The following is a 26,393-nucleotide window of genomic DNA, read 5'->3' on the forward strand; positions in this document are numbered from 1 at the left end:
ACAAACAAAAGTTTCGTAGTTCACATGGCTTAGTTAAAACAAGCAAACAAAGGAGAACTTATAAAGTAGTGTATGTTGATGGTTAAGAATCTGAATACAAAGGACAAACAGTAGCGTACACATCTTATGAAAACATTGAATACTGCAATTGTATATCACATGCACAGGAAAAGAAATCTTATACATGCATTTTGAATATTGATTTCAGGGAAGACTTTCGAAAAGCTTACACATGATCAATTCTGTGGTTCCAAAATACAGATGTGCGTTGGATGTTTGCGGAACTGGCAATTCAATCCCGTCAAATGCCACACGTGTGATCAAGACAAAATACGGTCCCCAGTCGGTGAGCAATACTATTCAGAGAGCATAAACATGTATTTCATACCTATCAAACTGTAAAGTCTGAACATTACTTTGCATAACAGACCAATTTCTGACTATTGATCTGATGTTATTATCACGTCAAGCGTCACAGCTGAAATTAAACAAAAGTACATTTAGTAATCGTTACAACTGGTTAAGCATGTAATTTGCAAAAATAGTAATCTGATCAAAAAGTCCATTTGAATTCAGACCATAGAGTGTGTTTAACACACCTTGAGCACTGTATTGTAGACTCTCCTCATGTGTTGATGTCATTGGCATTGCCTTTATTATTTTATAGCACCGTACTCTAACGTGTTGACAACATTGGCTTTGTCTTGATCACTGTACATTATCGGTGGCGATGGCTTAGTGGTAAGCGTATCGGACACGAATCTAAAGATCGTGGGTTCGATCCCCACTAGGAGCTTTGTTAATGAGAGTGATGTTAATAACCCAGTTAATGGTCTTTATCAGACTGTACAAAGAAAAACTTAAAACTGTGCATACGTTCGTTGCACATAAGCTCTACAGACCTCATTTCACATATTTTATATCACCAATGATCATTGCGACGTAAAATAGGTCCGGCCTTTATTTTAGCTACCCCTTACGTGTTAAAAACAATGGCATTACCTTGATAACTATAGAGTAAAGCCCCTTTGATAGTGATAACATAAGCCTTGATCGCTGATTGTAAGCCTCCCGTTATTTATTGAAGAAATTGCTTTTGCTGAAATCATTGCACATAACTAAGGTTAATATGGGTAATTTAGGTGATGGCTGGTGTGCAATTATGATAGCGGGCACAGATGAGAAGCAGGACATAACAAAACGTTTTGAAGACGATATAGAAAAGCTGAAAGATAGAGTAATTACAAAAGCGACTTTAATGGGTGTAAGGTACGTTTTATTGTGTTCAATATACAGTGTATAGTTAATCGAACAGTAATAAAGATAGTAGTACATGTATGGCGTTTACACTGTGGAGCTTGCTTGTTTTAAGAGTGTAGTCATCCACGTCACTGTTTAACATGGACAGGTCTTCGTACTGTTACATTCATGTAACGTTTATGGTCATGTCGTTTTTAAAACTTGCTAAATGGAACGTAAAGGTCAAATGAGTTACATGCAAAGACATCGTTATATTGATCACAACAGGGTTTGACGTATTGATCAAAACGAGTAACTATTTGCATAATTCAGTATTTTATTCAAACTTAATCTGGTGTATAATCTAAAAAATATAATCCTATGACAATTGAAATCCTTTGACGCACATATGATTCTTTTCCAGGAACAATGTTGTCACAGTAAAGAAATCTAATACAACGTACGGTGAACAATTAGAGAAGGCGTTCAACAATGTTGATACTCCAGAGATCACCACCATTGTACTAGTTTATTCGGGTCATCATTGGGGTGGAATATTTCAACTAGATACTTACCCGTTGAAAGATAGTGAGCTTGAAATGAAAATCAATGGTCTTAAACATGTGACGAAAGTAATTGTATTTCTTGATTGCTGCTACCCAAAGAAGTTTAATCTGGGCGACAAAGCGGTATTGCAGATCAATGCGGTAACAAGCCGACAAAAAGCTATATGTGGACAAGCAGGTAGCCAGTTCGTAAATGACATTGTCGATGTATTGACAAAGCCCTGGGAATGTAACTGTTGCAAAAATAGACCTTTAATAAGAGATTATGACATACACAGGCATTTCAACAATCACCTCAACTGTTTGCCGACAGAAACGTCACAACATTCATACACACAAGGGGACATTGATCACATTCTAACGTTTAGAGCAGTTGACCCTGGATGGCAGAAAGCGTTGGATGAATCATTAGAAAGCAGCCCATTCCAAAGTAAACTTAATTTTGAGTATTTATACTATATTGCTATTACGACATGGTTATGAGAGAGACGAAGAGTTTATGCCTTTACTTTGCGCATTTCTTTGAATTGATTATATAAACCGCGACATGCTGAACTGAGTCTTATAATAATTATTGGGTAAGAAATCTGTGTGACTTCATAGTATCTTGCTTTTGACAAAAGAACTGCGGTCCCCAGTTTGTGATGCGTAATTAAGATCATTGCTTATTTAGTATGTGTGGGACCAGAACGATTTGTGACCTCATAATGTCTTGATACAGATCCAAAATTATAAAGAGCGTAAGAGAAATAATAAATGTTTATTCGACTCGACTATATGTTTTTAATATACAATCAGTTATAATCTGGTTGCGCCGGTGGTATAAACTAAAAAACAGAAAATTTTAAATAATAGCATGAATGTTACACAAAATAACCAAATTGCTCAATTAATTACACTATTGATTACAAAGGTAATCAATGTCGACAATTAAAGTTTCTTAAAAGCTATCCCATATGGCAGTTATTTTATGTTGATAAATATATTTATATATATTCTAAGCATTTAGAAAGGATATCTGTACATCTAGATATCAGTATATTTCTATATTTAGTATTTAGGAAACATATCTGCCTTAACGCAAATAATTTAATTTTCAGAATTGAGAAATAAGCTATTTGAACTGTACAAAGAAAATGCAAGCACATTAAGAGTTCGTATTGACATTGATGATGCACTTGAAAAAGTATATGAAGAGCCTAAACTTACTTTAAAGGAAAATGGAAAAGAAGAAAGGCCTATAGATTTAAATAACATTTTTCGAAGCAAAGAGGGCACGATGGCTAAAACGATATTTGTTGAAGGAGAGCCTGGCTTTGGAAAGTCCTCGCTATGTAAGAAGATCGTTCATGATTGGTGTGAAACAAAACAGCAACGGGAGGGGCAGTCAACGGATAAATGGAGTGAAATGTTAAGTCAGTTTGAATTCGTATTTTACGTTATTCTCCGAGAGGCAAAGGATGAATGCAACATCTCGAATATGATATTGAAATATATTATTGCCAGGAACAGATTAGAACAAGAAAGCGAAATAATATTGCTTAAAGACATTTTGGAAACCAACACCTGTCTGCTATTGCTTGATGGCCTAGACGAATGGCAGCATCCTGAAAAGTGCACTCTGAGTGAGAAAACTCCCCATGTTGATACTAGTTGGAAGAAATGTACCCTATTAACCACAACTAGGCCGTACAAACTGACTGAGCTAAAAATAAACTGCTCTAAGATTGGGAATCACGTGATGTTGAAGGGAGTTACGTATCCTGACAAACTAGTTGAAAAAATAGTTTCTAGATTAAATACCATTCACGGCACAACAAAATTAAAGGATCAATGCATCACGGACATCAAACAAAAGCGTATGTGGCATTTCAGTAAATGTCCAATCGTGTTATCTCACATCGTTTGGCTTTGGTACAAGGGAAAACTTTCGGAAGATATGAAACGTTCTGATCTTTACAAAACCTTGCTGAAGGAACGATGGTTTGAATCATGTGAGAAGAACAAATCATGTACTGAATCCAAATACAGCGACATGATAAATGCTCTGAGCCAAATAGCATTTGAACAGTTATTTGCTAAAGATGAAGATAGTACAATTGTGTTTGAAATAAATCAGGAGGAGAATACGATCTTCAAAAATCAAAAAGGTGCACCGTTAGATTCTGGCATCATTTCCTGCACCAATATTCCTGGTGAATATTCTCCGAAATACCACTTTTTGCACAAATCGTTTCAAGAGTACCTAGCGGCGCTGTATTTATCAAAAGACATTTCAACGTCGATCTTGCATATCAAAAAAGCATACCAAATTTACAGAAGTGAAAGCGGAACTAGCTTGTCCGAAGTTTTAATTTTCCTTTGCGGTTTGAATTCCAAAGCTGCCGAAGAACTTTCGAGAATAATGAATGAGCTGTTCACTGAATTTTGCGAAAGAGATAGTAATTATAGTTATGAACTAGTAAAGTTTCAGAAAAAGATCATTCAAGGTCAAATAGAGCTAAACAGGGGAGAAAGCTCCGGGGTGAAATTAAGTCTACAGCACATGTATCTTGGATATGTAGGCGAGCCAAACAGAGACGAAAAACCCGTCATTGAAGAATATATTAAGACAAACCAATCATACATAGTATCATTGTATATATTTCGCAATCCCGAACTGGCATTGTCTTTAGCGAAGAGTAATGACAACCAAGTTCTTGATTTAGAGAATTGGAGGGGTCTGAAGTACTTCGGATTAAACTTAAGCGTTTTCAAAGATGTCGCTGGTTTGAATGTGAGTAATTTAGTAAAATGCGAAATACAATTCAGTTCTCCCCAGCAAGCTCCGAACCTCGCATCTTCATTCTACAACTCTGATATGAAAACAATGAAATCACTTCAAGTGTCAAACTGTACAAACTTGAATTGGCTACATAAAGATCTAGAACCAAAGGGAATCCTTAAAGTTGTGAAGGGAAAGGTTTTGAAATGGCTACATCGACAGGGCACTCTTAATTTACGACGTATTGAAAACCTTGAACACCTTACCGAACTTGGATTGGAAGGACTGTCGTACTCAGACGTGTTGAATCTGCCAGTGTCGAGACTATACACACTTAGAGTTGAATTCATTAAGCTACAGCGAGCACCAAAGCTGATGTCATCGTTATTACCACATGGAATATGCAAGGTAACTGTTTTATTCACAGAAGTTGTATAAGATTATTTTTTACCAATATTATTGATCAATTACGTGTTGTATTAACGCCGTGTTTAATTACACTTTAACTATAACGTTTCGATTGGTGTACACTGTATGCTTAGAGGCCAACGGTTAAGTTTGTTTACACCATGAGTAGAGACCTCAAATAGGGATGTCTTGAACATATAATTGAATTCATACAAAGTTTATATAAACACTGAATAACACAAAACATATATTAGATATATGATATAACGTTTTTGTACCAATAACTTAAACGATATATTTCAGTTTGATAGTGCGCGATAATTTATGTTCGAACGATGATTTGTATCACGTTGCGCAGCCTTTTATCAAAACGTTTTTTTGTTTTTTTTTGCGACAGAATGTAAATTGGTTGTTAGCCAATCGGTACACTTCCATCTGTCTTCCGAAATATCTGGAGTCTGCCGAGTAGATACGGCTGAGCTTCACTATCATTATAGATGATCGCGAACTACGTTGTTTTTCCATTTATGGTGTCGTAACTTCTTTTTTTTCTCATTTATTTTCACAAAGAGTACAATAACACACTACATATTCATGTATATTCAACTTTATATAATATAACCTTCTTTGCATTTTATATTAGTATGGTTAAGCTCACACACGCACACACACACACACACACACACGCACACACACACACACACACACACAAACAAACACGCGACAGTGATGTCCCCTACACTTAGATATTCATACAAGAAAAACTACAAGAGAGATTCAATATTTGTTAAGTAATTAAACAAATACATACATCACAAAATAAAAATAAAAATAAAAAAATGAATTATTATGGCTATTTGTATCTTTTACTGATAATGTTAGTTTCAGTATTTCCCACTTTTTATTGTGGGCTTCATACTTATCGTTTTTTTAAGCAATTTGCTCTTCTATTTTAATTCTGAATTTAAGATACATCATATATGAATTAAAGGATAGATGTCTATTATTACACTTGGTTGAGTTTATATAAAATTTCATTAAAACAATAAGAAAGTTGCAAATATTACTGTATTTGTTTTTACATACTATTCCCAATAAAGCCTCACGTTTATTGATTACGATATAAATTGTTGTTGAGGCAATGCAATTATTTAATTTGTTCCACAAATCTTGTGTTTCATAGCACTCCAAATATAGATGTTCTATGGATTCGACAACAGAATGGCAAACTGAGCATATTATACAATCGACAAGTTTGTACTTAAAAAGTAATGTATTTGTTGGTATTCTCAAAAGGAACTTGTAATAAAAACTACGTTAGGTGGTGTCTCTTGTTGATTTGTATATATAACTATAACCTTTTTTAGATATACTACAATATACAGAAATATTTGCGTCAATCATTTGTTTCAAAGCGCATTGGAATAGCACGCACTTAAAATCGTATCATTATAAAAATCGGATTTTATGTTCGGTTTTCAAGAAAACGTAATTGTCACAACTATTTACGACTTATAATAAAGAGCGACATTTGCAGAGCATACACCCAAAGGGTCCGACAATATTATATATAATGAATGTTTTACTCTGTCATTATTTTGTATAATTGTGTATGTTATTATATCAACGCGCAACGTAATTTCTGACGCGCTTCTTGTTGAAATTTGAACATATAATCTAATAACAAACGTTAAACGGTGAATGTATCATGGTGGGTGTGATATTTACGGATCAATAATAAACATGTTATCGAGTTCCCTTTAAATGCTGAAAACCGTTCGAGTCCTGATATGGAAAAGCCATTAAGGGTTTGTATATCTATTAGAACTAAAACGGTCCTGGTGGGATAAAGGCCTTTCCAGTAAATTACAACGAATGAATAACTTAAATGTTATTAAATCAGGCCGTAAGTGATATAATTATTTGCAATTTAATGATATTCTTTTGCAAGTAATTTTTTAATACATTTACGAACAGCATCCGGCTTATGTTTGCAAATCCGGTTTATTGCAAACATAACTATTATTTTAGATTAAAACTTTCAAAGTGGTACAAGGTAAGTTGTCGTAGTAAATAGTCAACAAAATATGAAAAGTGTTAAGAACTATTAACATATAAAATCTCCCGTTCGATACTCATAGATTTTAGTGTCCTAAACCTGAATAGTAAAAATAAAAACTGAAACGGCTTTTGTAATTACAAGTTAATAGCAGTGAAAACTAGCACATAAAAAGAGGTAAATAGAACTTAACAAAGGGATATAATGTATTAAAAAATATATGCATGAAATACTATTATCTACATGTATATTATTAAAATGTAATTTTACAAAATTTCAGAAAAAAGTATCATTTGAGGATCATTATTTAACTGAAATATTTTAGGATGTCGGAAAAAAATTATTTCTTAATTTCGTTGCAAAAAAATGTGTATTTCGCAATATTCAGCTGACTTTTTTATTTGTGGTTACAAGTGAAACATTGTTTTTCTTTCTTTTTCCTTTGTACAATATATGTTTTAGTACTACACTGCCCTCTTAAGATGTTAAACTAATAATTAAATACGTGTTATTCTCTTTATGTTTGTATGCATGTTGTTTATTGTAATTTTTGCTATGAATACGTTAAGGCTTATAGCGTTAAGAAATAATACATGCATTAAATGTAAAACATTCATATATAAGGTGTGCATATTCAAGAAGAATGATAATGGCAGTTAATTCCACCACACTTCCACTCTACATAAGTACATTTTCTGTGCTTTTTCTTTTGTTTTTCACTTAATATGATTTTTAGTCATCACAGTATTTTTTGTAGTACTTAGTGGTTTTCATTCGTTTGCAAACTACGTATAAAGGAGTGTGTTTTGTACTTGACTTTCTATATAGGTAGCATTAATACGTTTTGGTCTTTACTTTTTAAATATTATAATCAGCACAGTTTATTTTGTATTGTTAAGTGGGTTTCATTCGTAAGTATATTTCGTATTAAAGAGCAAATTGTGAACATGAATACCAGTTATAACAACTATGCCTGTAGATGTATGTAATTTTAACGTTAATGGCATCGGTTCTCGATCTTAGCGCGAAGAAGTTCTAAGCTGGTTAAAAACAAATAACTTTTCAATATGCTTGCTACAAGAAATACATTTGTCACATACAGTAAATAATGTTAATGACTGGAAGAAACCTTGGGCAGGGCAGTGCTTTCTTAGTGGAAACAGTACAAATATTAAGGGAATTTTCCTAAATACAAACATCAATTACACAGTTGAAGAATATAAAGAAATAATACCAGGCCGATTACAGCTTCTAAATATCAAAACAAATGATATAAGTATATTAGTTATTAATGTTTATGGTCCGAATCCAGATGATTTAGAATTTATACAAACTTTAGAAGAACATATTGACCTCAACAAGGATAAAACTCTATTAATAGGTGGTGATTTTAATACTGTTTTAGACCCTAAAGTAGATAAACTTAACGGCAACATAGCAACGCATTAAACTTGCAGGAGACAACTTAACATGATACTAGAAAGTTATAATATGTGTGATATATGGCGCGTCAAAAATAAAGACAAACGGAGGTACAAATAGCAAACCAACACTTTTTTGTAGACTTGATTACTTTTTGGCATCAAATGAACTCTTCAATAAAGTTATCGCATGCAAATAAAACCCGGTTTTAAATCTGACCACTCACTAGTAAGCATACAAATTAATTTAAATGAAAATAAGCGAGGTCCACGATAGTTTAAATTTAATAACTCAATCCTTGCAGATAACAATTTTCGAAATCAAATCAAGCGATGTATCACAGAGATCGTAGAATTAAATAGAGAATCAAACCCAAATACCCTATGGGAAATAAATAAAGGCCGCATCCGTGGTGAATCTATAAAGTATTCAAGCAATAAAAAGAAAACAACAATAGAACATTAAAAAGAAATTTTGAAAAACATTACTAAAATTGAACAAGAACTTCTGGAATCGAAAAACGCCGAAATACTGGATAAACTTAATCATGAAAAAGAAAAACTCGATAAAATTAATGAAGAAAAAATAAAAGGTATATTACAACGGTCTAAAGCAGAATGGATAGAAGGTTTTGAAAAGAACACAAAATATTTCGCTAATTAAGAAAAAAAACGTGCACAGCATAAAACAATCACACAATTAAATATTGATGAAAATATTGAAACTGATAAACATAAAATATTAGAGTATGTTAAATCGTATTATGAATCATTATACAGACAGGACGAAAATATAGAATAATCTATTAATTCACGATTTCTGACAAACATTACAAACACTATTACTTAAGAAAACATGCATCCCGAACATTTATCAGAAACTGAATGCTATAATGCTCTTAAAGATATGAAACTTGATAAAAGCCCAGTGTCTGATGGTTTGACTGCAGAATTTTACAAAAAATTTTGGAATGAAATAAAAACTTATCTAAAAGACTCACTCAATTTTTCATTAGAAAACGACAATCTTACCCAGCTACAATACAAAGCGTCATAACACTTCTTCCAAAAAAAGACAAGGACACAAGTAACATCAATAACTGGAGACCTTTTTCCTTATTAAACATTGACTATAAAATAGCTTCAAAAGCAATTGCTAATAGGATAAAACCCCTGCTAAATAATATACTGAACAAACAGGATTTATAAAAGGAAGATATATTGGGGAAAATGTTCGTATTTTACAAGAAGCTATTAATTTTGTAAATGAAAATGATATAAATGGCCTCATATTTTATTCAGATTTTAACAAAACATTCGACAGCTTAGGTCACAAATTGATGATCGAATGTCTTAGAAAATTTAATTTCAGTGAAAATGTAATTAAATGGGTTCGATAATTTGATAAGAATGCAATGGCTTGTGTTACCAACAACGGTTATCTTTTCAACATTAAAAAAGGTGTACGCCAAGGATGCCCATTTTCTCCGTACTTATTCCTTTTGTATAGAAGCGCTTGCTGTTGAAATCAATATAAACAAAATCTTAAAGTTATAAATGTACATAATACAGAACTGAAACAAACCTTATTTGCTGATGATGCCAGTTTCCTTATGGATGGAACACAAAAATATTTCGAAGAACTTATGATTAGTCTAAACGATTTTGGAAAAGTTTCAGGGTTAACATTAAATAAAGATAAATGTGCAGTTTTACGATTAGGTCCACTTAAATACGCTGGCATACCGTTTTGTAAGAAATGTAATTGGCAAATCACCCAAACATCTGCGCTAGGCATAACATTTACCAACGGCACGGTTGAAATGGAAAGTAAACTTCACTGATAAGATTTTAGAATTTGAGGCATGTCTTGAAAAATGGAAAAAACGGAATATTTCTTTACTTGGCAAAATCACTGTAATCAAAACGTTTGCGTTCCCAAAACTTATTTCCCACTAACTGTTTTGGAAACACCATCTGAAACATGTTTAAAAATGATACAAAACAAAATGTACAAATTCTTATGGAATGGAAAACCGATAAAATATCAAGAAATCAAATAATTCAAGAATATGAAAATGGTGGTTAAAAAATGCTCAATATATCTATTTTTGTCAAAGCAATTAATGCAAGCTGGGAAAAAAGAATTGTTTTAAACAAACAATCTATATGGGTTAAATTATATATGCAAATGACCAAACAGTTTGGAGAAGATGTAATTTTTAAAAGTTGTTTGGATCCGAAAAGCACTCAAAATCTTAAATTAAAATCTGTTTTTCTTCTAGAAGTCATACAATCATGGGCATCGTTTACATATTAGACGGATACTCCGATCGTAGCAAAAAAATAATATGGAACAATAGCAAAATATAACTCCCTAATAATATAACATTTTTTTTTACAAAGAATGGCATAATAGGGATCTTAAATATGTCGGACATTTGTTTGAGTACAGAAAAAAAAACTTTAAATGACTTTGACGACTTATCGAGACTATACGATCTTGGTACACATGATTTTTTGAAAAAACATGCTTTAATCAGCAGTATTCCTGATGACTGAAAAGTGAAGGCATATCATATAACACACCAACTTACTTTGTTGATAAAAAGGAGGAAAATACAAAAATTAGTAAAATAGTCTTCAAGAATCTTATAATACAACTTAAACCTGAAAATAGAACTCGAGAAGAAAACTGGGAATCTCAATTTCATTTTAACTCTATACAATGGTAAAATGTGTAGACACAGGCGCTCAAACTAACGATAGATACGAAACTTCGGGAATTCCAATAAAATTACATAATGAATATCCTTCCAAACAATGATAAGCTTTACACGTACAATATTGTTGCATCAAGGTTATGTGATTTTTGTGTAATGAACATCGACTCAAACATCCATATGTTTTGGGAATGTCATATTTCGCAGACGTTTTGGGGTGAATTAAGAACAGTAATAACAGTAATAACAATTGTTTTTCAATGAAGTGAGCTTTAGAGAACTATCATATAAAACCATAAGCTTTTGTGATTTAATGCCAAACAAAGAACAATTTGGTTATCAAATAAATTTTATGATACTTCTAGGAAAATGTTTCATTTTTAAATGAAAATGTGAAGGAAAGATACCAGCATGTGCCATGTTTGTCCAATATCTCAATAAACGACTAAAAATAGAGAAAACAATAGCAACAATGAAGAATAAAATCAACACCTATAATAGACGATGTCAACAATTAGAACACTTATTATCTTATTAAAACAGCTCTAGTACATAGTAGTATTGTAAAGTGCATATGAATGAAATATCCACCAAAGAACTTTACTACTATATAGATCCAGGTTTTTTAAAGTTAGTAGTTTGTTTTCATTTTTAAATTTAACATTTATGTTAGGAACACTATTCCGAAACATCAAATACACACCACCTCTCCATTTTTTTTTGTCTACCTTTTTTTTAGAAAACAAGTCCCAAACGCTCTTAGGAGTTTTCAAACAAAGAGTAAGATCAGTATTTATTTGTTCACATTGGTATTATTTAGAATAACGGTTTGTATTAAATGGCATACATATATATGTCATTTATAAATGTTTGTATGAATGAACATTTGGGCAATAAAAAACAGAAACCAGAAAAGTATTTCAATCCTATTTAATGTAGGCCATATACAAAAGTAAGGTTTCAAAAATAATTTCCCTAGGTCCTTGTTTACAGAGTAAACAAGGTCCTTGTTTACAGAGTAAACAAGCAAAAAGTGAAATTCTGTTTCTACAGCTGTCATTGAACAAATTTTACAAAGTCGATTTTTGTGTATTATCATACCTTTCAGTCTCTATTTCTAGTGTATGTGCAGATACTCTAAATTTAGTTAAAACGACTCTATATTTTAAGACATAAATATTGTCTGTATAATTTTCGAACACGAAGGTTTGTGTAAAAAAATTCAATATGACTCTAATTTACAAGACTTATTTATATAGGTATACCTTGATTGATAACACATATGAAACAATCGTTGTTTTATTTTCGATATTGGTATTGTGTGGTATTTTTTCGTCTGATTTAAGTATTTTAGCCCAACGGTTTAGCATTCCAAGTTAACGGATAATTGTCAAAGGAACTCTACCAAGTTCACCCTATAATGCGGATCTGTTAGTCATTTTTTTAACATTTAATAACTTTCTTAAACATTGGGTATGAATTAGTTTCAAATCCAGAACGGGTGCGAGCCGATACGTTAACTCCCGAAATGAAAAATCGATGAAACTAGTGCCATTAAACCGGGTTTATGTTTAAACTTTTTGGTACTGAGCTTGTTTCTGTAGCTTTTCGCATAAATATTGAAAAATCAGTTTTTTTTAAAGGACAATCAACTTTATAAAATATAGAAAATAACCAATTTAGTGCATATGATGCATGCTGAGCAATTGCCTTTTGACATCGATACCACTGTCCATTCTAGAATATATATATATATATATATATATATACCAATATATTTAAACGTTTCTACCAGGTCCAGTGTTTGTCTGTGAACATTGATTGTAGCGACTTAACAAATACAACTTTGTCGTTGGCGTAAAGAAAAAGGAAAAGACGTAGTTCGTTATAATTGAAAATATCATCGATATTACCATTAATATTTTCTATCAAATCATTCACAAACATCATACAAAATATCAGAGAACTGCAGCCAGTTGTATAAAAGTTGGTTAGATTTAACCGCTGGTTAAAGTTGTCCAGCGGTTAACTTTAACCAAGTTGGCCATTTTATCCAAACTGTTTATCCGTTTGTATAAAGGCAGAAAATGCGGCGGCTTAGTTAACCAACTTGGACAACTTTAACCTAACCAAATTTTCATGAAACTTCCCACAATGCACTGATAAACATGGTTCCGATCAGTGCGTGTTTACCGCATTTTTCTGTTAACATCGTTGACTGTTTCGCCATATACCACGACATTACGAAAAGGTCGTTGAATTTTAATGAAAAAAATACCGATCAAATCCATTACCGCGTTTAACACCACAGTAGCGTAAACATGTACTTATAATTGTAATTTACACCAATATATATGGCTTATGGTGTAACTTTGAGAATGAAAATGACAAATGAAAATCTAATATACTGGTATCATGGTACTGTACTGTAGTACCAATTTAATAAAATCGCACTTACCTGTTTCAATGCATATTTCCTCTTTATAGAATTCTGTGCACTTCATTAAATCTGCCCAGCATATTAAAATGGTAAATATTCAACGAAATACCTGAAAAAAACTGTCAACAATGTATACGCTCCTTCTCTCATAAATAGTTTGACAAATGACAAATATTACACAGGCAACATCTCAATGGATTAGCTCATTCCAGAAACAGGGGTGTTGAACTTTTACTTCGCACAATGTGTTTGATATTGCAGCAACTAAAAATGCATGAGCATGCAAACCTCATCCATATAATCTTTAATATACCGTAACAAGTTTTAAGTGAATACTAGCTGCCAATAAATTGTGCTTGCTAACCCGAAATTAAAAGTATCACTTTCATTAAAATGCAATAGCTTCGTACATTCAAGTGTGTGTTTTTTTGTGGAAGATGCCATCTAAGGAATGTATAGTCAGTTTCAACTTTGTGCTTGAAAAAATCAAATGCGCTTTGTAAGGGGCCATTCCTTTTGATACTAATTTAATATATTTATCATGCTTTTTTAAAGGTTGACACTAAAACGTTTAGTTTTATATGTTATTCAAAATAGTAGCTTTGACTGTAATAGTATATGAGTATTATTATTTAAATTTAAACTCAGTTATATTATAGGTGACTTTTGGTATCAGTATCACTACAGAGACATTATTAGTTTTTCAGCGTAATATTATATTATACGTAACTTATTCTCTATATGGCCTTAGATAAACCATTGCGTGATTCCATTGCCACTTACAAGGACCACAACACCAACAGACATGGAATATAATTTCTTGTCTTTATTTTCATAAAACTATGTAAATAAATTCCAAGTCAGTGTGTAACAACATACACATGTATTTAAGATAAATCAAATCTTTTTATGTTGAAGAGACATGCACATTTATTAAAATAATAACAAGTCAACAAAACCACACTGTGGCAATAATGTATTTATTTTATCATATTGATATAATATTTTTTTTTAAACCAACAATTTATCATTTAGACAAAATGTTATTTATTAAAACCATTTTTAAAGGAAATGCAGTCCTGTGTCAATATCAGAAAACGTGAAATACTAATGTTTATTTTCCAACCCATCCATCAGTGGCGGATCCAGGGCTTTCTAATTGAGGGGGGTGGGGGCACAACTTGTTTTACACATATTAAACTTTTTTTGAAATGCATTTTTTTAATCATATAATGACATGGCATTAACATTTGCTGTCACGGTCAATGATGTTTGGCAGATCAATTTAATTAAAAAAAAATAGCATTTACTGATATCAGATAAACCTTTTACAAAAAAATATCATGCCGATGAGAAAAATTAATCGAACCTGCGTCGCCGGATTTGATTTAGGACTAAGTCGTTAACCGTTCGGCCACCTGAGTTGCACACGTGAGATGTAGAATAAATACTGAATAAACCTACAGTATTAAACTCCGGTATATATTGATTGCACTAAACGATACTGTACTTCGGATGTCATTGTCATTTAAGTTAACTGAAGTAAAAACTACTTGACAACAAATTCCAGAAAGGGTTTCAAATATAAATCATTTTAATGTACGTCACGCACACACATATCTTGTTGACACACAATGACATTATTTTTAAAAGCAAAGACGAACATAAACTGTGCACATGTTAACAGTTTACAACAACTTATATGTCTGGTTTAGGATATATTCTGAAAACAGTAAACTAACCCGTATAGCTGCAGCCATATGTGTTAACTTTTATTCAGGTGTCTGTGTAACATGCGGCGCCGATTTATCATAATCGAATGTTCGGGCCCCGATATCATTTTCAAGAGACTTTTTCGTGTCGTATACTATACAGTATTATACTTTGAAATTGGCATACCATAAATACTTGAACACACGAGAATCAGGTTTAATTGTTAACTTGCTCAAATAATGATATAAACTTTAAATTGTGACAAAACTTATTTGTACAGTTCAATAAAGTTGTGCCCCAAAAAAACATAGCTTGCCGGCCGGCTGGGGGGGGGGGCGGACAGGCCCTACGTGCCCCCCCCCCCCCGGCCACTGGCCATTAACTGTCAAATACATAGTTTACAAAGAGAACTATTAACATTGAAATTAAGATATAAAATGACTGTTTTGGTACATTCCAATAAAAAAAACAATAATCAAACTGAACATTGTTGGTACTACCCATTAGTTTGCTAATTTGAATTGCAAGAAAAAGATTTAAGGTTACAAATCTAATGAAAAATATATTAATTAACAAAAATCATTTATTATTTAACCCTGTCAATACAAGATAGGATGTTGACAAGTAAGCCCTCTGGGAGCAGCAATTTGAGTCTGTCAGATGAATTTGGTCATCCAGTGGCTACAATTTGAAGAATACAAAAATGAATATTTTAAATCATAACAATCATGTATGTGCGGTTAGGCATTAGAACACATTTTAAAGGTAGATGAATGATATTATTACCAATGCACGGAAAGCCTCTTTAAAACACCATGAAAACTAACCTTTATAAGTTACAAGAACTGGAATGAAAAAACATGATTTTAATGCGACATAATGCAATTTGGACTCTAAAGTACTCCAATGTTCAATGTAAAACTATTTAATAAGCAATAAAGCAGAAGTATCGAAATCCATGCTTTACATTTGAATGTTCCTGTAAAACTCCATTTAAAATGTTCCCATTTCCCTTATTAAGTGGAGTATTCAAGACAATTTCACATCAGTCAGTCAGACAGACAGACAAACTGATATTCAACATCCTACCCATAACATGTGGTAGGGAAGACATTCTTAATAATTCCTATAAAGTATTGCTCTCACTTTATTATATGATATAAATGTTCATTGTCACTAATGAAGGTTGAATTATGAAGAAGCCAATTATTATATATAAATATATATATATATATATATATATTTTCTTTCATTCAAATGACTGTTCTGAGTATACTGCTTTATGTTTTGGAATATGTTTTTGACAATAAAGTTTTGTTAACAAACTAACCTGATAATGCTATGTATATCCTCACTGCTCTTGGTGTATTAGATCTGGTGTTGGTTCCATTCCCTACTATAGCAGACATCTGTAGAACTAATCAACACTGGTTTTTCCGACTTTGGCTGGTAAAGCCACTCAACTGAAAGATAAATTTATTGTATACAATATAAGATGAATAATGTAACTATCTTTTTTATCTAGACATGCTATTTAAAGGATATAGTACAGTTAAGGTCTCAAATCACAATTATGCTTACATTTACTCATTTATATCAAACACCCACGCACGCACGCATACGTATACGCACACGCACACACACACACACACACACACACACACACACACACACACACTTATTTATGTGTTTTCAATAATATAATTACATACTACTGAACAGTATTAATTATCCTCCTGGGTGCCTCTACCAGGGTGAATTAAGAGAAAGTTGTAGAAATAGACTTTAGAATGAGTAAGATTCCTTGAAAATGACGTCATTGCTGTCAATTTTTCTTAATGTTTACACGCGGTTTATTTTGATTGTAAATATGTGCAAATGAAACAAAATACGGTATGTTTAAAGCGAGGGTATATATGCAATGTAAGGGCGAGACCTGCAAGCAATTGTTGGTCTCGACCCAGAGTCGTGACTTGTGTAAGATTATGGAATTATGTGCACACAATAACAAGGTAAATATCGTTCTCAAAATGCAGCTTGTTGTCACTGTTTTTGTTTCAAGGTTCCGTGGATAAGTTTCATGCATAAATTGGGTCACAAATAAGAAATTGTTTTTTCTTACCTCTTAATTCATGACTATCATGGATATCGATGTTATAACATTTGTTTTCTATTTAAGCAGAGTCCATGTGTCTGTAAAATCGTTGAAATAAGTTGGGAATCGAGCTTTGTTTATGTCTTGTCCGCCATCTTTGTTTTGGATAAGTCAATTAACCATACTCCCATAGGTCGGTTAAATTTTGTCCAAAAATTAGCCGAATCACGCGCTGGTTAGGATAACTTAATTTTTATACAATCGGTTTTCGGATAACTTGACCAAACCAGGGAGATAACCAAAAGATAACCGCTGGTTAGGACTTATCCACGTTTATACAATTGGCTGCTGGAGTCTCCCTGTTTAACCTTAACTTTTGAGTCAAAGAAGGGTGACAACTCTTTCTTAAGTCGTACGCACGATTTCACTGAGTTATGCATTGCTTGTAAGTCGCCATGCGAGTATGGATATTTCAGCCACAAAATTATTACAGAACAGATTTATTTCAATATAATCAGAACAACGTCCATAGTCTACGAACGCAGCATACAATTTATCATCTGAATTAAGAACTTTATTAACTATTGACTGCAAAAAAACAATTGCCTTTTATTTTTGGTATCCAAATTGATTTTGACATAATTTTTGGTATTTGTTTAACCATTTTGTCAACCGATTATGCAACAATTGTGATTTTTTTGGAAAGAATGTTTATAAGAGTTATTCACAAGAAAAATAAATTTCTGCAAGATCTAGGCCACCCTTCTTAAAGACAACTGTTAAAATGCATTTTCCCCAACAACCTAGATTCCTGTCGCATTAATTGCGTTATACATATGCAAGAGGAGATGAAATAAAATATCACATGATACTTTAAATATTTCTGCAGGTTTATTATCTAAACCTTGTTGTTAATTTGTTTAAATACTGAAGAAATACTGAAGAACGCAATTCTTCGTGCGTAAATTCACAAACGAACTCCTGCATACAAGTCACATTCGGGTCAATCATTCATTGTTTGATGAGAGTCTGGCTCAATTTCAAAACATATTTTCAAAGTGTCTAAAGAAGTCATCTAATTTTGAATTATTTCAATTATTTGTATTTGTTTTATTGTGTTTTAATTATATATCAAAATTGCCTTAGATTCGAGGAAGCTACATATCTGATAGTAAAGCCTTAAAGTGAGGAGTTTCGACACATCAATGTTTATGTAGGTAAAACCAGAATTGTTATTTCATTATGTGTGTGTGTGTGTGTGTGTTCCTCATAAGTATGAGTGTTTAAACAAAAATAAAACAGGAGCGTGATCAGAGAATTCATTTAACTTTAATTTATTAAAATTCGGTTTGCATCCTAAGTTCTCAAAGTTAGTTAATAAGTAATCTACAGTACTTCACCCATTTAATGAGCTATAACTATTTTCTCCCTATAGATCGTTTTTAGACCTCCCATTTACTATCAATAAGCCTGTGTAAATCAACAAATCTAAAACTTTTCTTCCACATCTGTCAATTAATTTATCGATATTATTCTCTCTTTTTTTAAATCTTATATCTTCCGCAAAAATGAAATTATTACTGATTTATCTATCAACTTATAAATCATCAATTTCATACGACGTCCTACTGTTAAAGTCACCTGTAAATACATATCTTTTTAAGTACAATAAATGTAATAATCAGTTTCCATAATTTCGAACTAATCAATATCTAACACTTCAACATATAAGGTGGATTATATGTAATGCATATACAAATTCGACATCAATAAATCTGACGATGATTCAATCCATAATATTCCCTCTTGTCTTTTATCAACAATTTTAATGAATCTTTCTAAAGTTAACTAAACAATAATTGATATATCTCCGCCATATCGTCCGTTTGATGTCCTTTTAAATTTGTTTCCATGAATGTGATCACTTTAAAGACTATTTATGTTTAGGTCACTTTGGTCTTCATTCGGTATCCATGTTCCATTTAATAACTAAATCATATTTTGAACTAAATAAATAGAATCCGTATCTAGAAGTTTTCGTTTGAGTTCATTAATGTTCCATGCAATCACATGTAGATTCCCTTGCTGACGTTCCTACTGTCGGTCCTTCCGGGTCCCTCGGTCGATGGCGGTGTAGATGGTGGCCGCGACGGCATCACCCGAGCGCCCCCGGTGCAGCTATCCGTCCACAAAAAACTTGTCGTTGAAAGACAGAAAGACTCTTGCTCTAGAGTTTCTGCATGAGCGGATGGATCTTTCGGCGGCGTTCACGATATTTATAGGGGAATTTGTATGTCGATTTCTAGATTGTAGGCCTAAAGGTCCTCCCGTTTCTCGTAATACAACTTTCTAACTGTTTCTCGAGTTTTGAAGGCACTGAATCTAGCAATGATGAGCATCAGTTGTTTGGCACGTTTATTCCCGGCACGATTTGTCCAGTCAAAACATATGCCTGTAGCATTTAACTCACTCAATATTTATGCGAAAAGCTAAAGAACCAAGCAAAGTAGCAAAATGTTTAAACATAAACCCGGTATAATGGCACTGGGTAAACGCCAAAGACATATAACATAAAATCACAAACAAGAAACATGAAAGAACAGCACAAAATTCCACAAACAGCACAGAACCCGGTAAAATGGCACTGGGTAAACGCCAAAGACATATAACATAAAATCACAAACAAGAAACATGAAAGAACAGCACAAAATTTCACAAACAGCACAGTGCATACCAAGATACCATATCAATAAGTGTTAGGTACCGCTTTGTAACGAACCCAAGGAATTCACAAGGAATTGCGTTCACACATTCCTCCCCTTCTGCATCTGCTTGGCTATAAAATACAAGGTTCTGATTCATGGACTTTTCCTCAAGGTCAAGTAGCTTGTCTTCCATGCTTGATTTTTCCTTGCTCATTTTTTCTGATTTCAGAATTAAGGTTATCGCATTTAATGTTCATCGGTTTTGACATGTCTGTGGCAAAGCGTTGGTCCTTTTTTTATATCGCCATGATTTCCCATAACCAGTGCATATAATTCGGACATTGATGGTTAAATACTGACAGTTCTATAGTATTTTTCTATAAAGGGGTCATCTTTCTTGAAAATAGGGGTAGCTTGTGGTAGCTTAGGACTATTTGGAAATTTTACTTGGCTTATGATTTCATTGGCCATGTTTTGAATGGGAACGTTTATATTCCAGGTGCTTTTATGGATTTAACATATCAATTGATTTTGCAATGTCTTTATCGGTGAATCGGTTTAAGTGGAAATTAGGTGACATTTGTAATTTGTCCTGTTTTTTTTAGACTAGGGTGATTATCTATAAGCTTAGTTCAGGATATCAAGTTAAACAAAATCATATCCATGGTTATGTTTTAGATGTGGCAAAATTATGCAAATGTTTTGCGTTATCTCAATGTGACGTACATAATATTTCTAACGAGTATCCATTATGGCATTTAAAAAATAGAACGTACTTGAACCTTTTTGGAACATGTATACCATTTTGGTTAATATGCCCTTTAATAATTCTAAATTATAAGAAAAGTTTATATTGTAAAATACTACTATATAAAATCCCCGACTTAAGATACTGTTTGTATTTAATGACTTGTACAAATAGTTTGATTATAAGTAACGTGTCAATGTTTATAAATTAGGCAGTGAGAATACATTTAAATTGAAGTTAAGTTTTGAAATCATTACATGTTATTTTCATTATTTACCTCGGTTGTATTATAAACGTATGCTCGTGTATTGTTTTATGTGCCGGAGGTATTTTAATACTATAAACTTACAATTTAACTGAATTGGCCATCATTGCTTCTCTGAAAATGGTTTTTGACATTCAACTGGTTTATTGCATATCAAAGCGGATCATACTGATATACTGAAATACAAAACTAAAGTGCAACTTGCTTTAATATTAAACTTGTATGACTATTTTCCTGTTTAACAATGTGCGAAACTTAGCAATTTCATAGCAATAAGATTTGTACAGCACAAAGCGAAAAAACAAACACATCAATACTATAATCCAGATGATCATTAAACAATCCACTAAACACCTTCATTGACACTGTTTTCAAGTTTAGTGTGCTCATAAATAATGAATCATGATGGCCGCAACATTTGACATTTTACTGTAGTTCGGTTTGCATTAATGCGGCTGTCGATTTCTTGTTTAGGATATTGAGGGGACAGGGGGCATTTTGAATTTTGATCTTGCTTTTGTTATGTTGACACTGATTCCGACATACATGATAGTGTTCACTTATTATTGTTGTTTCTTGCATTGACCCTTAAACAATTTAAGTAAATTGCAAAATATAAACATTATGCGGTCAATCAAATATTATAATCAAATGTGCGATTGAATATATATTGTAAGATAAGTAAATAAAAAAATACGCATGTGTTAACTTGATCGTTTAGAAAGTTAAATGAAGTATGTTTGAACTAATCAATCTTAAAAAATCAATTGTTCGATACGACAGGTGATAGGATGTGGCCAACTATAACAATCTTTCTTGAAATCTAAAGAAACAGTTCCTTTAATGATACACTTACTAAAATACAATATATTTCAAAGATATCCTTCTAGAATACTGTCTTTGACATCAATATTTTATCCACAGTGTATGTCCAGTTCCTCTTCCGCATTAACACACGTCCATCAACCTCCATTAATCTCCGAATAAAGGAAATGATGTGGCATATCCCTTTAAAGATATCACTCAGGCTGATCATCACCCCCCCCCCACCCTTGTAATCAAGTCAAGTCAAGTCAAGTTCACTTTATTACTGAATATTTTAGGCCACTTTATGCGTCAACATGAGCAATGCATCTACACAAAAGAGTATACGTATAGTATACTACAATCGAATTTACATGATATAGCAGTATTAATAAAGTATAGCCAAGTTATTCCTAGCAATACAGGTGAAGAGAAAAAACAAAAGCAAATGGAATTATTCTTAATCTAAACATCCATATGTACTTAGGTTTTCGTGTGAAGTACAAGTAGTGAAAAAAATGACGTTTAAATATTTGGAAACAGAGTGTATCTGGTTGATAGGTTGTTCCGGAGTTACATTTGTAAACGCAGTGTTAAGGTTTCCAATGGGAGAAAGTGCTAAAAGATTGTTAGAGATTCTACATGTATCAGCTATTTCTGTTTTCATTTATTTTTTGTTATCATGAGTTTTCCTCTGAAATTCTTCTGCGATATCTCTTTTACATTAATTACATTTCCTTCGGTTCAAGTCAATATTGGAATGTATTCCTGTTTTAACTTGAAACTTATGAATTGATGTTCTGATTTTTGTCATTTGGACCCTTAAAAAAGTTTTATAAGGTTAGGTTGAAATCAAAATAAAATTGTAATAGTTCGTCATTAAATCCTTTAGAAGAACTGTTCATTCATGTTTGTATAAATTGATCAATTGATGTCTGTTTTATAAGTTTGTCGATTACTTTTTGGAGAATGTGCACTTGCGTCATTCCATATATATAAACAACCAGTTTCATCCTTAATTGATATGACATGTTTATAACACACATTGTAAAAATGGGGCATTGATGGGTACACTCGTTTTAGATTGCTGGTGCTAATTTCCGTGTTCATTTATTTAAAGTAAATAGTATATAAATGTCAACTGATTTAGACAAACCAAATTATTTTCATTGTGTTATTATTTTACAACCAAGGAATTAGATTTCTTGTATGTTTTGTCGATACATGTGGAAAACTTTATTTATTTTTTATTATTTTTTGATGTAGTCTACACCATATTGCAAAATTCCTCTACTTAATGTATACAATTATGTGTTGATACCTTTGTTTGCATTAGTTCATAGCATTTCAAGTAATACAACTGTTATAACATATTGTCGTTGTTCTGTGACACTTAAATTGCTAATGCTTTGTCAGTATTATTTGCTTTCAAAAAACAATGCATTTGTGGTTAATATTTAAAAGAAACAGTGAAACGCTTAAATACTTTACACCGGGTCACATTATATGACTGTTTTGTTAATAAAACATGGCCATAACACACGACTGTTTTGTTTAATTACTCCGGGCCACGATACATGATTGTTTTGTTTAATCACACGGGCAGCAATAAAGTATTGATTTGTTACATTACACGTGACTTTAAAAATGACACGGTTTTGTCTAATTACAACGAACCACATTCAAATATTGGTTTTTAAATTACACCGGACCACAATACACTATTGTGTCATCTTCTGTTAAAGGTTAAATTTAAATTGATGTAATACCTGAAACGGTTTGGAGATTTTGGTAAACACTGGTTAAATACCGTGTGATATTACAAAGAGTTTATAAACTACTTGATTGTGCAACGTCTGTGTTGTTCAAGGGCGTGATTCTACTCACTTGTTGCAGGGCGTAGCTACATACAAGTACTACATACACAAAGTTTAATCTAGAGGAACTGTCTTTAGCTTCGGAAATGTGTAAATCTGCAAGCCTTTGAAACTCGAAAATTTTGTATAAAGCGGTGACGAGTGTCAGAGCATGTGCTTTTCAATGTTAAAAATAACAAATAATACCTACCTGTTTCACCTGCGAGGATAATGAACGGAATTCCATGAAGCAATGCCATTGACCGCGATGCATGCATTGTTGCATGTAATACAAGGAAGAATTTAAAACAAAACATGTATCGGCTCTTTTTAATTCAGGCAATAAGTAAATACTAAGTATACTGAGGATATATCCAGTAACAGTCATAAGATAAATACTAAACACTTTACTTTTAAATAACTTGACTTTGTTTGAAATTCTTGCGTGAAACCATGTTACGTCACAGTTTGCAATATTTTCGTGACGTCATTTCCTGTCTAAGACAAAAAGTATTAAAAAAATAAGGCTTATTTTCATTAAATAGAAAGTATCATGCTTGCCACATACATTTAGATCGAACAATATATTCTCTAAGAAAATCATCAAAACAAAATGAGAGACTTGCTAGTATATTATCATTTTCTATTAATTGAGTTGTTAATGAACATTCGTACCGATTATTTCTCCGACCAATATAAAAGGAGAATTTTCATAATATACATTTAAAATTAGTATTTCTCTGACCAAACTAAATTGAGCAATTTCATTATAAACATGTTTTTAACATAAAGATACGTGATGGTTCTGTTGAACCGAAAACAATCTAGGGCATGTGTTAAAATGGATACGTTATATATGTGAAACAATAAAACATCAGGCCTTGTGGTGAAGTAGTATAGAACAACATTAGAACATTGAAACTCTGCCAGTTGAATCCGATATGGGAATCTTGAGTTTATATTAAGAACGATGAAATCTGATTGCATTCAGTAATAATCAACATTCTTCATGTGACTTATATACAAAATAACATATGCAAATTGTTCAACTACATATATTGTTGATTATACTATTTAAACTGAGATGAGACAAGTGCATGGTTTTGCTTATTGGCTTGTTACTGTACTTATTTTGGCATTCATAAACAAAAAAACAACAACACTTTAGCATATGCTAGGTTCAATATTATTCAACGCTTAGATGTTGTAATCCGCTATATGCATTTTAGAGATCTTTCTGATTTATTTTAGACTGACATTGGACTAAATGAAGATAAGGGAAGTGAATATGGGCGTAATCGACAGTCCCGAGAAACAACAATGGCTACGGCACCTAAAGGCCGTGTTCATTTCGAGGAAAGCTATTTTGCATGCTGTAAAGTCCGAGGCAGTTAAATTATATACAAATATAATTTCGCTTAAGAGAATATGTCAGTGACCACAAGAGCACGGAAGAATTTCCGACATGGCAAGGATTTTTGTCGTTTTATGACGTATTTCGTGTCCTCGGGCAATGACGAGATATGACGAAAAGACCAGCTGTGAACATATCGACTATAACGAAATTGCAGCCTTCATGTATAACTACAGACGTTTTCCAGGCCACAGTGGAGTCATTATCAGATCGTGTATGAACTTGTAGACTTCTGGTTAATATTCTGTTGTTGTTTTTTATATTGTGGACTTCGTTTGTGTCTTGGTTGTCTTTTAGCAACTTAACAACGCTAGGTGAGATATTCAATCCATTAGAACCAAAAATCACTTCTAAGGTAAAAATAAATAAAATCTTGATAAAAACAGTGGCGTGCTTACCAAAGCAAATCACTTGCAGACTGTACTAATTTGTACATGTTTATGTTTACAAAACGGCATATATATTTATATGATAGTGCTAGGCTTTGAATTTATTGCTGCAATCTGCCAAATGTTCTTTCACGAGTTTTTAGCTTTCTCTCTTCTGCCAATTGCAATTTGCTTGAACTGTTTTAAAGTCAAAACTTTACATGATCTTGCCACAACGATCTTTCTTCTGATTCACAACTTCATGCATGCTGCTTTATATCGTACATGGATAACCCTGATTTAATAGGCCTCTCCATCAACTTGCGGCAGTACATATTTGGTTAATACCCCTTTAATGTAAGAAATATTTGCAATAATCTATATATTATTATGTTTATTCATTCCTACAAAACTAAAATATCGATATTTTCGTCACATCACTGTTTACTCCCCATGTTGTTCTCATGCTTGGTAACACTTTCTTTGCAATCAGAATCTCCACGATCTTCAAGCGTTTCAATATTAATGATGTTAACGTTACAATCTAATAAGAATTTGCGCCAGAAGTTTACAAAACAGGTTATACGTGTATATTTGATTCTTAATTCAAACCAGAAGTAATACTTTATCTTCATGTTGCACGATTTGTTGTTTATACAATTTGTATAAATTGGTTGCGTTATTGTTGCAAATAATTAAACACAAAATGTATGAAAACCACACACAGTTCGCTAATAAAAACATATCAATCACTATTTTCTACCTTCTACAATACTAATTACCAAAATAGTTTCGTACATTGACA

At 32.5% G+C, this 26,393-nt stretch overlaps 1 protein-coding gene across 1 annotated transcript in view; it reads left to right on the plus strand.

Moving 5' to 3' along the window:
• LOC128222099 (uncharacterized) overlaps nt 1–26,393 on the plus strand; it is a 72,234-nt gene that overhangs the window by 25,093 nt on the left and 20,748 nt on the right. The window contains exons 10-13 of the mRNA XM_052930945.1: nt 209–346; nt 1,143–1,269; nt 1,664–2,235; nt 2,906–4,977. Coding sequence (XP_052786905.1) covers nt 209–346; nt 1,143–1,269; nt 1,664–2,235; nt 2,906–4,977 — 2,909 coding nt within the window. The remainder of the gene's footprint in view (nt 1–208; nt 347–1,142; nt 1,270–1,663; nt 2,236–2,905; nt 4,978–26,393) is intronic.

The sequence above is a fragment of the Mya arenaria genome, chromosome 16 (assembly GCF_026914265.1).
Source record: "Mya arenaria isolate MELC-2E11 chromosome 16, ASM2691426v1".
NCBI classification, from domain to species: Eukaryota; Metazoa; Mollusca; class Bivalvia; order Myida; family Myidae; genus Mya; species Mya arenaria.